The sequence below is a fragment of the Manis pentadactyla genome, chromosome 10 (genome assembly GCF_030020395.1).
Source record: "Manis pentadactyla isolate mManPen7 chromosome 10, mManPen7.hap1, whole genome shotgun sequence".
NCBI lineage: Eukaryota > Metazoa > Chordata > Mammalia > Pholidota > Manidae > Manis > Manis pentadactyla.
This window is the reverse complement of record NC_080028.1, coordinates 86,982,807-87,000,207: the sequence shown is the minus strand read 5'-3', so window position 1 is coordinate 87,000,207 and position 17,401 is coordinate 86,982,807. Positions and strand designations below refer to the sequence as shown.

The window sequence follows — 17,401 nt, the reverse complement described above, 5'->3', positions numbered from 1 at the left end:
GCATAAAAATAGACATATAGACCAATGGAATAGAGAGTCCAGAAATAAACCCTTGCATATGTGACCAAATGACTTTCAACAAGCGTGCCAAGGCCATTAGATATACAAGGACAATTTTTTCAACAAATGGTGCTGGGAAAACTGGACACACATATGCAAAATAATGAAAGTGGGTCTTTACCTTGTACCACACACAGAACTTAATTCAAAATGGATCTAACACCAAAACATAAGAGATGAAAGTATAAAAACTCTTAGAAGAAAACAAAGGGAAAACTTCATGACATTGGATTTGACAGTGATTTCTTGGATATGACACCAAAGGCACAGGCAACAAAAGATAAAGAGACAAACTGCACTTGTGCATCAAAGAACACTATCAACAGACTAAAAAGGCAACCACAGGGTTGGAGAAAACATTTGCAAAGTATATATCTGATTAGGGATTGAGTTCCAGAATATATAGAAGACTCCTAAATTTCAACAAGATAAAAAGAATCAATCCAATTAAAAAATGGGCAGAGGACTGAAGACATTTCTCCAAAGGAGATTATATATAAAACAGCCAGTAAATACATGAAAAGATGATTGACATCACCAATCATGGGAAATGCAAAAGAAAACCACAATGAGATAACACCTCACACCTACTAAGATGGCTATTATAAAACAACAACAGCAAAAACAGAAAATAACAAGTGTTAATGAGGATGTGGAGAAATTGGAACCCTTGTGGGAATGTAAAATGGTGCAGCCCCTATGGAAAACAGCATGGCGGCAGTTCCTCAAAAGGTTAAAAATAGAATTACCACATGACCAGCAATTTGATATCTGGGTATATACTCAAAAGAACTGAATGCTGGGTCCCAAAGAGGAATCTGTACAGCCAACAGGGGGAAGAAATGTAAGCCACCTAAGTATACACTGACAGATAAATGTATGAACAAAATGCTGTATATACATAAAATGAAATACTATGCACCTTCAAAATGAAGGAAAAGATGCATGCTACAGCATGGATGAAGCTTGGAAGATATTATGTTACATAAAATTAGCCAGTCATAAGAGGGCAAATACTGTATGATTCCCTTGTATGAGGTACTTACAGTTGTCAAATTCATGAGGCAGAAAGTATATTGGTGGCTACCAGGGTTAGATGGTGGGGAGTATGAGGAGTCATTATTTAATGGGAACAGTTTCAGTTTTGCAAATTGAGGAATGTTCTGTGGATGGATGGAAGTGATGGTTGTGTAACAATGTGCTGTACCTAATACCACTGAGTTGCACACTTAAATATGGTTAAAATGGTAAAACAAAAAAATAATATTAAACAGTATTTGGATTTCTTTTTTTTTAAACACAAACACTATGTGATTTCAATTACACAAGTTGAATGGGTAATTACACAAGAAGGGTATGGGACAGGTCATACCAATTAAACAAGGTTTCTAAAGTAGTCAAATTCATAGAAACAGATAATGGAATAGTGGTTATCAGCAGCCAGGGTGAGTGGGAAATGGCAAGTTGTTTAATTGGCACAGTTTCAGTTTTCCAAAATTAAAAAGTTCTGGATATTGGTTGCACAATGTGAATATATTTAACATCAATGAACTGTACGTTTAAAAGTGGTTAAAAAGGTAAATTCTACATTGTATATTTTACCACAATTAAAAATAAAACAAACTCTACATACACAAGACTTCTGTCTTCAGAGTTTATTTGAAAAAGAGAGGCAAGGGGAAAAGTGAACTTTAGTTCACTGGTATTATCAACTGTGTCCCTGAAATAACAGCATTTCCTTCAAAAGAAAACTACTTGTTATCCGGAATGAATGACAAAAACCATTATTTATCAGCTCTGGTATTAATTCTAAAAGACTAGGGGTAGTTTTCTTCTCATATAAACTCTTAATTATTAATGATGTTTAAATTCCTATAAACTTAACTTATTCAATCTAAGAAAGTCACCAAGAAAAGTAATCAGGCACTAGAAGAGCAGACAGGGTATTATCAAGCCGTTTCCCATCCCTCCCCCCCAAAAAAACCCCACAAATATCAAATAACTTAACTGATCAATTTTATAAGAAGCACATTCATCTGTGAACACCATTTTCAATAAGTTTGGTCTGAATGCTGGGAAAGGGTTATGGGACAGGTCATAGAACTGGTACTCAAAAAAAAAAAAAAAAAAAACCCCGCTAAGTTCTGTTCCTGGCTCTAGAAGAATCCCTATATCTAAGTCTCAGTTGTCTCCTCTATAATACAATGATCCAACTTTGAAAGAGCACTGTGTATTAATTATAAATCAAAACCTAACTAAATAAAACAGTTGCTAAGCTATTTTTGTAAGTTATCATTTTCATTATGTGTTACTCTTTTCCTACTCTGGGTAATTTTCACTTACTTGGTCAGTTTGTGGCTTTTCACTGCTGTGAGAAATTCTCTGACAATCTCAGGACTCTGGTACTTGCATGATGTTTTTGATATGTATTTTAATGTCTAGAAAAAAAAGAAAGAAAAAGCAAGCATAAGAAAAGATCCCTGAGAAAAAGGGAAGGCAATGGCTAAAATTTTGTTTCAAAAATCTTTTATAAAATATATGCTTCAGGAGAGTCAATCTTCATAAACAGAAATTCCTCAAAAGAAAAAAACAGTAGCTAGAACAAGAAGAATAAATTTTAGAAGAAAGTTCTTCTGATCTTAAAAAAAAGAAAAAACCCAGTCTGTCAATTGTGCTTTATTATCATAATTGCATATATTCCAGGAAACATTTTAAAGACAGGGAACCCAAAGAATAAAATAAAAAGCCATGAGTCCATACAGAAATATGCTGAGAAAATGGAAATTTCTGACCAGGATTCCCACCTGGCCTTAATCGTGCCCATTGTACATATATAAGAGCCTGCTTTGCATATTTATGAGAGTGGCTGGATGTTAACAGGGACAGAGCTGCTGGTTGTTCAGAGGTAAGGGCCCAAGGGAGGGGCAGAGAGGAAACACCCATTTGGGCCTCTCCTCGGTTCCTGGTACATAACTGGTCCGGTGTCTGCCAGTCACCAGAGAGACCCGACCACAGGGATCCTCTCGGTGCTAGGGGCAGGGAAGAAGAGGGCTAGAAGAGTGGGGAGAGAGCAATGCCAGCATAGGAGCAGAGAGCTTGGAGAGTGGAGGACAGCCTGGAGTGGAAGCCAGGAGAGAACAGGGGCTGGCAGAGGAAACCAGTGGAGCCCTCGTACTAGAAGAGGATTAAGTCTGTGCTGGAAAGTAGAAGGGAGGAGCACGGAAGCCAGGAGAGACTGAGACCTACTGCTGTGAGAATAAATGTGGTGTGAACCCCTTTTAAACTGCCCAACTTCTTGCCCTTGTCTTTATTCAGTCTCACCAAATTTATAGGGAACTTGCCCCTCCTGGAGCAACGATATAAATTATTTCTTAAATAAATAAATGGATGAGAAGAAACAACTCTTCCTCCCAACGAATTCTTACTCCTAAATGTAGGCTGAATGAGGGGAAAAAAATCACCATTAGGCAAATGAACCATAGTAATAATTACTGCACAAAAGACCCACCAGTGAATACTAAAATTAATGAATACTAAAATTAATGAACAAAAGCTTAAGAAGTAGGATATCTGCATAGTCTCAAAGCATCTTCCCCAAAATATTTACTTACTGTGATGATTGTAACATATGTCCCCAAATTATTTGGTATCTGTGGCATGTTTTCTCATACACAACAATAACAGTATTACACCAGCAGTAATAGCACTGTAACTCCTTTTGGGTTTCCGGACCCTAATCCAATGTTTGTCTGCTGGGGAGGAGGAAGGGGTCTTCCCACACATAACACCAAGCAATTCTGGAACACCAGCAGGGTGGTTGAGAACTCAATTTGATGCTATCTGCCCAAGGACAGCACCAGATTCCCAGGTCAAGCACTCCATCCTACAAGACTGTCCTCCACCCCCCATTCCAGACGCTGGTCACAAGCCCCAAGCAGTTACCTGTGCTTCTGACCTACCTGCTACAGATTGGACATTCCCCCTTGGGTTCAATTAATTTGCTAGAGTGGCTCACAGAACTCAGGAAAACACTATGTTTACCAGTTTAATAAAGGATACCACAAAGCATACAAGTTAACAGCCAGATGAAGAGATGCATAGGGCAAAGTCCCAAATAAAGGAGCTTCTATCCTCATGGAGCTAGGGGCCTGGTTCAGTAGCACATGGGAGTGTTCTGATTCCCCAAGCGTGGAAGCTCTCTCCAACAGAGAAGCAGGATTCCAGAGGGTGCCAAGCTCTTTTCAGGAGTTTGTGAGGGCTTCACTGCATAGTCATGATTGATTAAATTATTGGCCATTGGCTGATTTAACCTCTAGCCCCTGTCCTTGGGTGGGGTCCAAAAGTCTCTCACATTAACAGGACAAGACACCTGTTTTACCTTTAAGACTGCAGTGTTTTCAGGAACTGTGCAAGAAGACCAAATATACATGGGAAATATATATTTGGTTATATGAGTGACCAAATATGTATTTCTTATAACTCATTATATTGCAATATATTCCTTTCTAAGTAACAGAAGATGGAAATGGAAAAACAGTAACTTTACAGTAGAAAAACCAGGCAATTACTACCTTAACCAAGTGATCACAGTAAAGAATCTCTCAAAAGTGCAAAAATCAGGTTGGGCTCAGACTCCTCCATAATAACAAATATTAAACCAAAATAGTACCTACAGAGCCCTGCAGAATAAAAGTAGAACACAAGAACTCCATATTCAGATGAGTTGTCATTCACATTAAGGACACTAGAAATATATTCTCAGGTATAAAACATCTCAAAACATTTAGTAACACAATAATTTTCCTCAAATCACCATGAATTAAAAGCAGGAACTAAAGGAGTAACAGAGTGGCAATGAGCTTAAACTGACTGTGTAGTTGAGAGTACTTGATTGTGCAGTTAAGCGTACTTGAAATTTGGTTATAAAGCTAATTACCACAAACATTTTTCTTCTTTGAATGAGATGAACTACATAATGTAAAAGAACATGAATGAAAAAGTGAAAGACAGAGTTTTAAACACATGATTAAATGAACAAAATTGGATGGGGAGGAATGGTGACAAAAATGCTAAATCGCTTATTTTCCTAAAAGTGATTATGATAACTTAATTAAAGTTTAATAATGTCTTTGAAAAGATAAAGATAATTAAAACCAAGTCCTCCATAGAGACAAAATCAGATTTGAAAGGAAATAGTAAGAAAACATAAAATGACAGATACAAAATTAAAGATCACATTTAACACATATAATGGCTTAAACTTTCTTTTTTAAGGACAAAGCATAAGGTTGGGAGAGAACATGACAACTATCAACTAGATATTAAGATTATGAATTACTTTTGATTCCTTCTTTATGCTTTTTGGTACATCCTAAGTTTTCTACAATAAAAAGTATAATTTTTTGTGTAATAAAGAATTTGACTTTGCCCAAAGTGAAGGCCTGGCCTTTGCCCTCAGCTTCTAAAAGGTAATCACCAGACTCCGAATGTAATACCTAGTAGGAATATCCTTGTCTGGGTACCTTAGGTGATGCTGAATGGTCTTAACAATGTGACTTAGGGTTAGGGCTTTGAGTCATAAAGTATCCAGTCCACCTGGAGGTTGAAATGAATTTACATGGGCAATCATTCAATCATACCTACATAATGGAGCCCCAAAAGAAATTCCAGGCACCAAAGCTCACCTGAGCTTCCCTGGTTGGCAATATTCAGTGTGTATTATCACACACTGATTTCAGTGTGAAACATTCTTACTCCATATTAGAGGACAACAGAAGCTCTATGTTTGGTATTTCTCCTGGAATCTGCCCCATTTGTTTCTTCTGTTGGCCAATGTTAATCTGTATCCTTTCCCTGGAATAAATCGTAACTGTGAATATAATGGCTTCCACTGAGTTCTATGAGCACTTCTACTGAATTATTGAACCTGAGGGTGGTCTTGGGGATCCCTGACTTGCAACTCGTGTTGTAAGTGAGAGCAGTCTTTTGACTACTCCCTCTAACTTTATACTTAGCCAACCCACACAACTGGCCAAACTCTTCCAACTTTTACAACTGAATTGTAGTAAAATTACTTAAAGTCAGATAGGAGATAGTCATGATTTGGTGGCCAGTCATCAGCAAATAAACCAACCCCTTGTGATGGTAGTCAGACCCTCCAGAAGCCTAGGCTTACTTCATAGGTGATAGTATTCAAGTTCTGTTGCCCAGAACTGTGTTTATTCTTTCCACTTTCTTTACGCTGCTCTTTCAGATCACTTAGTAACTGGAACACCTAGGAAGAGATATGCAGAAGATTTTTATAAATAAATTTAATAAATGTATCTATTCTGAGGTCAATGACTTTGAAGAATAAATAGGAGAGTACCACTTTTCTTCTCACAAACTCTCCCACTAATGCTTGTATTAGAGCAAATATGAGTCTCAGAAGCATCTGACATTTTAAAAATGCTTTTATCTAAGTCAAATAATCCAAATTCATTACTTAACATTTCAAATGTTTCCTATCAATATACACTGTGTCACTATCTGATTTCAAAAATAATATTTACTTGAAAGTAGATTTTCCTAAAAAATGATCACCTAAATAGAAACAAAAAAAGCATCTGACAAAACTCAACACCTATTTATGATAAAAATGCTTAATAATAAGGTAGCCAAGATGGCGGTGTGAGTAGAGCAGCGGAAATCTCCTCCCAAAACCACATATATCTATGAAAATATAATAAAGACAACTCTTCCTAGAATAAAGACCAGAGGACACAGGACAACATCCAGACCACATCCACACCTGCGAGAACCCAGCGCCTCGCGAAGAGGGTAAGATACAAGTCCCGACCCGGCGGGACCCGAGCGCCCCTCCCCCAGCTCCCGGCGGGAGAAGAGTAGGCAGAGTGGGAGGGAGAGGGAGCCCAGGATTGCTGAACACCCAGCCCCAGGCATCGGGACCAGAGTGCAGACGCAGTGAGTGCGCGGGGCCCTGGATACTAGGGAAACAGGGCAGCAAGACCGGTGAGTGGGTATCGGAGGCCGGCGCCGGAGAACAAAAGAAAAGTGAGCGGCCAATTTTTTGTTGTTGTTGTTGTTTTCTTTTGGCGAGCACTTTTTGGAAGTCTTAAAGGGATAGGGACCCCAATACTAGGGAAACAGGGCAGCAAGACTGGTGAGCAGATGCCTGAGGGTGGCGCTGGATAATAAAGAAAAACGAGCGGCCATTTTTTATTAATTTATTTTTATTTTTAAAATTTTCTTTTTTTTTTTTTTTTGTGGTCATTGCTTTGTTATGGCGGGTGATTTTTGGAAGTCTTAAAGGGGCAGGGCGGGACACTTAATCCAGAGGTAGGGAATCCGGGGATCTCTGGGAACCCTAATCCCCCAGGCTGCAGGGAGCATGGAGGCCCCTTACGAAGATAAATAGCCTCCCTGCCGCTGCCCCTCCAACGCGACTCCATCACTTTGTAGCGGCAGCCTGAGCCAGGCCACGCCCACAGCAACAGTGGAGATAAACTCCATAGCAGCCAGGCAGGAAGCAGAAGCCCTGTCTGCGCCAGCTAGCCAGCACAAGCCACTAGAGGTCGCTGTTCTCCCAGGAGAGGAGGGCCACAAACCAACAAGAAGGGAAGTTCTTCCAGCCGTCACTCGTCCCAGCTCTGCAAACTAATCCTATCACCAATAAAACACAAAATTACAGGCAAACCAAGACAACAGAGACTCCAGAGAAGGAGACAGACCTAACCAGTCTTCCTGAAAAAATTCAAAATAAAAATAAAAACATGCTGACAGAGACGCAGAGAAATACGCAAGAGATACAGGATGAAGTCCGGAGGGAGATCACAGATGCCAGAAAGGATATTACAGAAATGAAACAAACTCTGGAAGAGTTTATAAGCAGAATGGATAAGATGCAAGAGGCCATTGATGGAATTGAAACCAGAGAACAGGAACACATAGAAGCTGACATAGAGAGAGATAAAAGGATCTCCAGGAATGAAATAATATTAAGAGAACTGTGTGACCAATCCAAAAGGAACAATATCCGTATTATAGGGGTACCAGAAGAAGAAGAGAGAGGAAAAGGGATGGAAAGTATCTTGGAAGAAATAATTGCTGAAAACTTCCCCACACTGGGGGAGGAAATAATCGAACAGACCATGGAAATATACAGAAGCCCCAACAGAAAGAATCCAAGGAGGATAACACCAAGACACATAATAATTAAAATGGCAAAGACCAAGGACAAGGAAAGAGTTTTAAAGGCAGCTAGAGAGAAAAAGGTCACCTATAAAGGAAAACCCATCAGGCTAACATCAGACTTCTCGACAGAAACCCTACAGTCCAGAAGAGAATGGCATGATATATTTAATGCAATAAAACAGAAGGGCCTTGAACCAAGGATACTGTATCCAGCACGACTATCATTTAAATATGATGGCGGGATTAAACAATTCCCAGACAAGCAAAAGCTGAGGGAATTTGCTTTCCACAAACCACCTCTACAGGACATCTTACAGGGACTGCTCTAGATGGGAGCACTCCTAGAAAGAGCACAGCACAAAACAACCAACATATGAAGAATCGAGGAGGAGGAACAAGAAGGGAGAGAAGAAAAGAATCTCCAGACAGTGTATATAACAGCTCAATAAGTGAGCTAAGTTAGGCAGTAAGATACTAAAGAGGCTAACCTTGAACCTTTGGTAACCACGAATTTAAAGCCTGCAATGGCAATAAGTACATATCTTTCAATAGTCACCCTAAATGTAAATGGACTGAATGCACCAATCAAAAGACACAGAGTAATAGAATGGATAAAAAAGCAAGACCCGAGAGGGTGGAGCCAACATGGCGGCATGAGTAGGACAGTGGGAATCTCCTCCCAAAAACATATATATTTTTGAAAATACAACAAATACAACTAATCCTAAAAGAGAGACCAGAAGACACAGGACAACAGCAACACTACATCCACACGTGCAAGAGCCCAGCGCCTGGTGAAAGGGGTAAGATACAACCCCCGGCCCGGCGGGACCCGAGCACACCTCGCCCCAGCTCCTGGCGGGAGGGAGAGGGAGCTCAGGACTGCTAAACACCCAGCCCCAGCCACCCACACCAGAGCGCAGACACAGTGCATGCATGGAGGGCTGGAAACTAGGGAAATAGGGCAGCAAGACCTCTGAGTGGGTTCCAAAGCTGATGCCCTGTGATGAAGAAAAGCGAGTGCTTTTTGAAAGTCTTAAAGGGACAGGGACTTAACAATTAGATGGAAACAACACAAGTCACAGCCCAGTGGCTGGAAATTACAGGGAAAACCGGGCACACTAACCCCCTGGGTAACAGCTCTGAGACCCCTCACGGAGGTAAACAGCCAAACAGCCCTCCCCCCCATCCATTACCCCTCCGGGTGCTGCGAAAGCAGAGAAACAGCCTAAGGCAAACCACGCCTCCATATCGCCCGGGCAAGACACAAAGACCCAGCCTACACGCAATTACCCAACAAAAGACACTAGGGGTCGCAGTTGTCCCAGTAAAGAAAGGCCAGTAGCAAGTGAAAAGTTTGGCCCTCCCAGCTGACAGTCAATAGCACCTGTCAACATGAAAAGGCAAAAAAATATGATCCAGACAAGACTAACGCAGACAGCTTCGGCATCTGCTACATCTTCCCCTGAGAAGGAACCTGGGGAGATAGATTTAACCAGTCTTCCTGAAAAACAATTCAAAACAAAAGTCATAACCACGCTGATGGACTTGCAGAGAAATATGCAAGAACTAAGGAAGGAGAATACAGAAATAAAACAAGCTCTGGAAGGACTTCAAAACAGAACAGATGAGATGCAAGAGACCATTAATGGACTAGAAAACAGAGAACAGGAACAGAGAGAAGCTAATGCAGAGAGAGATAAAAGGATCTCCAGGAATGAAAGAATTTTAAGAGAGCTGAGCGATACCAATCTAAACGGAACAATATACGCATTATAGGGGTACCAGAAGAATAAGAGAGAGAAAAAGGAATAGAAAGTGTCTTTGAAGAAATAATTTCCGAAAACGTCCCCAAACTAGGGGAAGAAATGGCCTCTCAGACCACAGAGGTACACAGAACTCCCATGACAAGGGATCCAAGGAGGGCAACACCAAGACACATAATAATTAAAATGGCAAATATCAAAGAAAAGAACAAAGTATTAAAGGCAGCCAGAGAGAAAAAAAAGGTTACCTACAAAGAAAAACCCATCAGGCTATTATCAGACTTCTCAACAGAAACCCTACAGGCCAGAAGAGAATGGCATGATATACTTAATGCAATGAAACAGAAGGGCCTCGAACCAAGACTACTGTATCCAGCATGAATTATCATTTAAATATGAAGGAGAGATTAAACAATTCCCAAACAAGCAAAAGTTGAGGGAATTTGCCTCCCACAAACCACCTCTACAGGGCATCCTACAGGGACTCCTCTAGAAGGTAGCACTCCTAAAAAGAGCACAGAACAAAACACTGAACATATGAAGAAGGGAGGAGGAGGAATAAGAAGGGAGAGAAATAAAGAATCATCAGACCGCGTTTATAATAGCTCAACAAGCGATTTAAGTTAGACAGTAAGATAGTAAAGCAGCTAACCCTGAACCGTTGGTAACCACAAACTTAAAGCCTGCAATGGCAATAAGTTCATACCTTTCAATAATCACCCTAAATGTAAATGGACTGCATGCACCAATCAAAAGACACAGAGTAATAGAATGGATAAAAAAGCAAGATCCATCCATATGCTGCTTACAAGAGACTCACCTCAAACCCAAAGACATGCACAGACTTAAAGTCAAGGGATGGAAAAAGATATTTCATGCAAACAACAGAGAGAAGAAAGCAGGTGTTGCAATTCTGGTATCAGACAAAACAGACTTCAAAATAAAGACAGTAACAGAAGACAAAGAAGGACATTACATAATGATAAAGGGCTCAGTCCAACAAGAGGATATAACCATTATAAATACATATGCACCCAATACAGGAGCACCAAAATACCTGAAACAAATACTAACAGAACTAAAGGAGGAAATAGAATGCAATGCATTCATTCTAGGAGACATCAACACACCACTCACTCCAAAGGACAGATCCACCAGATAGAAAATAAGCAAGAACACAGAGGCACTGAACAACACACTAGAACAGATGGACCTAATAGACATCTACAGAACTCTATATCCAAAAGCAACAGGATATACATTCTTCTCAAGTGCACATGGAACACTCTAAAGAATAGACCACATACGAGGCCACAAAAAGAGCCTCAGAAAATTCCAAAAGATTGAAATCCTACCAACCAACTTTTCAACCACAAAGGCAAAAAACTAGAAATAAACTGTACAAAGAAAGCAAAAAGGCTCACAAACACATGGAGACTTAACAACACGCTCCTAAATAATCAATGGATCAATGACCAATTCAAAATGGAGCTCCAGCAATATATGGAAACAAATGACAACAATAACACTAAGCCCCAACTTCTGTGGGACGCAGCAAAAGCAGTCTTAAGAGGAAAGTATATAGCAATCCAAGCATATTTAAAAAAGGAAGAACAATCCCAAATGAATGGTCTAATGTCACAATTATGGAAATTGGAAAAAGAAGAACAAATGAGGCCTAAGGTCAGCAGAAGGAGGGACATAATAAAGATCACAGAAGAAATAAATAAAATTGAGAAGAATAAAACAAGAGCAAAAATCAATGAAACCAAGAGCTGGTTCTTCGAGAAAATAAACAAAATAGATAAGCCTCTAGCCAGACTTATTAAGAGGAAAAGAGAGTCAACACAAATCAACAGTATCAGAAATGAGAAAGGAAAAATCACGACGGACCCCACAGAAATACAAAGAATTATTAGAGAATACTATGAAAACCTATATGCTAACAAGCTGGGAAACCTAGGTGAAATGGACAACTTCCTAGAAAAATACAACCTTCCAAGACGGACCCAGAAAGAAACAGAAAATCTAAACAGACCAATTACCAGCAACGAAATTGAAGGGGTAATCAAAAAACTACCAAAGAACAAAACCGCCGGGGCCAGATGGATTTACCTTGGAATTCTATCAGACACAGAGGGAAGACATAATACCCATTCTCCTTTAAGTTTTCCAAAAAACAGAAGAGGAGGGGATACTCCCAAACTCATTCTATGAAGAGAACATCACCCTAATGCCAAAACCAAGCAAAGACCCCATCAAAAAAGAAAACTACAGACCAATATCCCTGATGAACATACATGCAAAAATACTCAACAAAATATTAGCAAACCAAATTCAAAAATACATCAAAAGGATAGTAGAACATGACCAAGTGGGATTCATCCCAGGGATGCAAGGATGGTACAACATTCGAAAGTCCATCAACATCATCCACCACATCAACAAAAAGAAACACAAAAACCACATGATCATCTCCATAGATGCTGAAAAAGCATTTGACAAAGATCAACATCCATTCATGACAAAAACTCTCAGCAAAATGGGAATAGAGGGCAAGTACCTCAACATAATAAAAGCCATATATCATAAACCCACAGCCAACATTATACTGAACAACAAGAAGCTGAAAGCTTTTCCTCTGAGATCGGGAACTAGACAGGGATGCCCACTCTCTCCACTGTTATTTAACATAGTACTGGAGGTCCTAGCCACAGCAATCAGACAAAACAAAGAAATACAAGGAATCCAGATTGGTAAAGAAGAAGTTAAACTGTCACTATTTGCAGATGACATGATACTGTACATAAAAAAATCCTAAAGACTCCACCCCAAAACTACTAGAACTGATATCGGAATACAGCAAAGTTGCAGGATACAAAAGCAACACACAGAAATCTGTGGCTTTCCTATACACCAACAATGAACCAACAGAAAGAGAAATCAGGAAAACAACTCCATTCACAATTGCATCAAAAAGAATAAAATACCTGGGAATAAACCTAACCAAACAAGTGAAAGACTTATACTCTGAAAACTACAAGTCACTCTTAAGAGAAATTAAAGGGGACACTAACAGATGGAAACTCATCCCATGCTCGTGGCTAGGAAGAATTAATATCGTCAAAATGGCCATCCTGCCCAAAGCAATATACAGATTTGATGCAATCCCTATGAAACTACCAGCAACATTCTTCAATGAACTGGAACAAATAATTCAAAAATTCATATGGAAACACCAAAGACCCTGAATAGCCAAAGCAATCCTGAGAAAGAAGAATAAAGTAGGGGGGATCTCACTCCCCAACTTCAAGCTCACTATAAAGCTATAGTAATCAAGACAGTTTGGTACTGGCAAAAGAACAGAGCCACAGACCAGTGGAACAGACTAGAGACTCCAGACATTAACCCAAACATATATGGTCAATTAATATTTGATAAAGGAGCCATGGACATAATGGCGAAATGACAGTCTCTTCAACAGATGGTGCTGGCAAAACTGGACAGCTACATGTAGGAGAATGAAACTGGACCATTGTCTAACCCCATATACAAAAGTAAATTCAAAATGGATCAAAGAACTGCATGTAAGCCATGAAACCTTTAAACTCATGGAAAAAAACATAGGCAAAAACCTCCTAGACATAAACATGAGCGACCTCTTCTTGAACATATCTCCCCGGGCAAGGAAAACAACAGCAAAAATGAACAAGTGGGACTATATTAAGCTGAAAAGCTTCTGTACAGCAAAAGACACCATCAACAGAACAAAAAGGAACCCTACAGTATGGGAGAATATATTCATAAATGACAGATCCGATAAAGGCTTGACGTCCAAAATATATAAAGAGCTCACACGCCTCAACAAACAGAAATCAAATAATCTAATTAAAAAATGGGCAGAGTAACTGAACAGACAGTTCTCCAAAAAAGAAATACAGATGGCCAACAGACACATGAAAAGATGCTCCACATCACTAATTATCAGAGAAATGCAAATTAAAACTACAATGAGGTATCACCTCACACCAGTAAGGATGGCTGCCATCCAAAAGACAGACAACAACAAATGTTGGCGAGGCTGTGGAGAAAGGGGAACCCTCCTACACTGCTGGTGGGAATGTAAACTAGTTCAACCATTGTGGAAAACAGTATGGAGGTTCATCAAAATGCTCAAAACAGACTTACCATTTGACCCAGGAATTGCACTCCTGGGAATTTACCCTAAGAATGCAGCAATCAAGTTTGAGAAAGACCAATGCACCCCTATGTTTATCGCAGCACTATTTACAATAGCCAAGAATTGGAAGCAACCTAACTGTCCATCGACAGATGAATGGATAAAAAAGATGTGGTACGTACATATACACAATGGAATACTACTCAGCCATAAGAAAAGGACAAATCCTAACATTTGCAGCAACATGGATGTAGCTGGAGGGTATTATGCTCAGTGAAACAAGCAAAGCGGAGAAAGAGAAATACCAAATGATTTCACTCATCTGTGGAGTATAAGAACAAAGGAAAAACTGAAGGAACAAAACAGCAGCAGAACCACAGAACTCAAGAATGGACTAAAAGGTACCAAAGGGAAAGGGACTGGGGAGGATGGGTGCGTAGGGAGGGATAAGGGGGGGGAATAAGGAGGGTATTAAGGTCAGCATGCATGGGGGGGTGGGAGAAAGGGGAGGGCTGTACAACACAGAGAAGGCAAGTAGTGATTCTACAAATTTTGCTATGCTGATGGACAGTCACCGTAAAGGGGTTTATACGGGGACCAGGTATAGGGGAGAGCCTAGTAAACATAATATTCGTCATGTAAGTGTAGATTAATGTTACCAAAAAAAAAAAAAAGAAAAAAAAAAAAGGCATTTCCTGTGTGGAGACCTCCAATGAATCCTACACAAGGGTATAAAGGGCATATAAAAGTGTAGGCAAAGGGTCTGTTTGTGTTTATACAGAGGATCAAACCCTAATTTGGCTACCCAGAAAATGAACTAAGATACGATATGAAAAAGAACTTCCAACATCAGCACTCTCTGGAAGACTCATGCCAGAAGATGATCATCAAAAAACCCCAACAAAGATCCACGCACTGCTACAGCTGTAGATGCACTCATCCCACCAGTTCCTGGACTTGCCATGGGAATGAAGAAGGAGATACCTAAGCTGGCCTGTGCATACAGTAAAACAACAAATTTGACTGGATCTATACTGTTGGAACTCAAACAAGAATTAGGAGAAGTGCAAATTGTAGTGCTCCAAAATCTTATAACTACACACTATTTACTGTTAAAAGAACGTATGGGATGTGAACAGTCCCCAGGAATGGGTTGTTTTAACTTGTCCGATTTCTCCCAGACTGTTCAAGCTCAGTTGGACAATCTCCACCATATCATAGATAAGTTTTCACAAATGCCTAAGGTGCCTCACTGGTTTTCTTGGTTTCACTGGAGATGGCTGGTAATTACAGGTATGCTTTGGTTATGTAACTGTACTCCTATTATGTTAATGTGTGTGCGCAATTTAATTAGTAGTTTAAAACCTGTACATGCTGAAGTTACTCTACAAGAAGATATGTCAAAGAAATAATCAATCTTCCCATGTTTTCTTCCACCTGCTACTTCCATAGCTTTTCTTCTTCCTTCCTAATTACAACCCTTAATTAGAATTCGCGCCTCATATCAAATTTACCGAGTATCATAATTCTTCCAAGTGGTAAAGACACCTCAAGACAAATGCTGGGCATAGAAGCCACAGGGCATAAATATGCAAAGAAGTAAAAAGTTAACCTTTTCAAACAATAAGGCTTCTCTCTCACTTACCAACTTTACATTTCCCTGTATGGCCCCAGAAGATGACTGGTTAGCCAGAGATGTGTAAGATTCCTCAAGGGAGGAACAACCTAAGACAGGCACAGTCGCAGGGGGGCCATCAGGTGAGAAATTGGGGATCAACAGAGGTGAGGCGTAGAACCTCACCCCGCCTGTTCTGAGAGAAATCTTGTGCATACGTGGATGTTTTATTGCCTTTGTCTAGCTTGGATTAACACATAGTCTACAGGCACACACCTGATCATCTACATTTGCTCTCTTACAACACTAAACTATGTTTTCTACCGTTATCTTGTATCTACCTACCACTTCAACATTTTACTAAAAATAATAATAATAAAGAGAGAAATGTGGTATCCACATATAAATCAGTATAAAAATCAAATGAGTATTCATATTTGAAATGACTGTTTATAGTTCATAATGCATGAGCAAAACCGAAAGTTTCTGTGATGAGTGCCCTTGTACTGTTCACCATGTAACTTATTCACTATGTAAGAATTTGTTCTCCCTGTAAGAACTTGTAAGAACTTCTGTAAGAACAGAAGATTGGAGACTGACAAAAATTAGGCTTGGGGTAGATTAATGATTGTGCGTTGAACACTGACTCCCCTATACAGAATTTTATTGTTGTTAACAACCATTTGATCAATAAATATGAGAGATGCCCTCACAAAAAAAAAAAAAAAAAAAAAAAAAAAAAGTACACACTTCCAATTGTAAAATAAATAAGTAACCGGGATGTAATGTATAGCATAAGGAATATAGTCAAAATATTGTAACAACTTGGTATGGTGATAGCTGGTACATAGAATTACCATGTATATAAGTGTTGAATCACTGTGTTGTACACCTGAAACTAATGTAATACTGTGTGTCAACTACCCTTCAATAAAAAATAATTATCTTAAAAAAAAGCAAGACACATCTATATGCTGATTATAAGAAACTCACCTCAAATCCAAAGACATGTATAGCCTAAAACTCAAGGGATGGAAAAACGTATTTCAGGCAAACAACAGCGAGAAGAAAGCAGGGATTGCAGTACTAATATCAGACAAAATAGACTTCAAAACAAAGCAAGTTACAAGAGATAAAGAAGGACACTATATAATGATAAAGGGCTTAGTCCAACAAGAGGATATAACCATTCTAAATATATATGCACCCAACACAGGAGCACCAGCATATGTGAAACAAATACTAACAGAACTAAAGGGGGAAATAGACTGCAATGCATTCATTCTAGGAGACTTCAACACACCACTCACCCCAAAGGATAGACCGACTGGGCAGAAAATAAGTAAGGACACGGAAGCACTGAACAACACAGCAGAGCAGATGGACCTAATAGACATCTATAGAACTCTACATCCAAAAGCAACAGGATATACATTCTTCTCAAGTGCACATGGAACATTCTCCAGAATAGACCACATACTAGTCCACAAAAAGAGACTCAACAAAATCCAAAATATTGAAATTCTACCAACCAACTTTTCAGACCACAAAGGTATAAAACTAGAAATAAATTCTACAAAGAAAACA

At 39.4% G+C, this 17,401-nt stretch overlaps 1 protein-coding gene across 5 annotated transcripts in view; it reads right to left on the bottom strand.

Moving 5' to 3' along the window:
* CRCP (CGRP receptor component) overlaps positions 1-17,401 on the bottom strand; it is a 70,343-nt gene that overhangs the window by 35,165 nt on the left and 17,777 nt on the right. For 3 of the 5 annotated variants that reach the window (XM_036907923.2, XM_036907921.2, XM_036907922.2), the window contains exons 3-4: positions 6,236-6,334; positions 2,404-2,498 (exon numbers count right to left, since the gene is read on the bottom strand). The exons of 1 other annotated variant lie outside the window; for it this stretch is intronic. In XM_036907923.2, the coding sequence (XP_036763818.1) occupies positions 2,404-2,498; positions 6,236-6,334 (194 nt within the window). The remainder of the gene's footprint in view (positions 1-2,403; positions 2,499-6,235; positions 6,335-17,401) is intronic. One more of the 5 variants, XM_036907924.2, reaches the window with a different exon arrangement.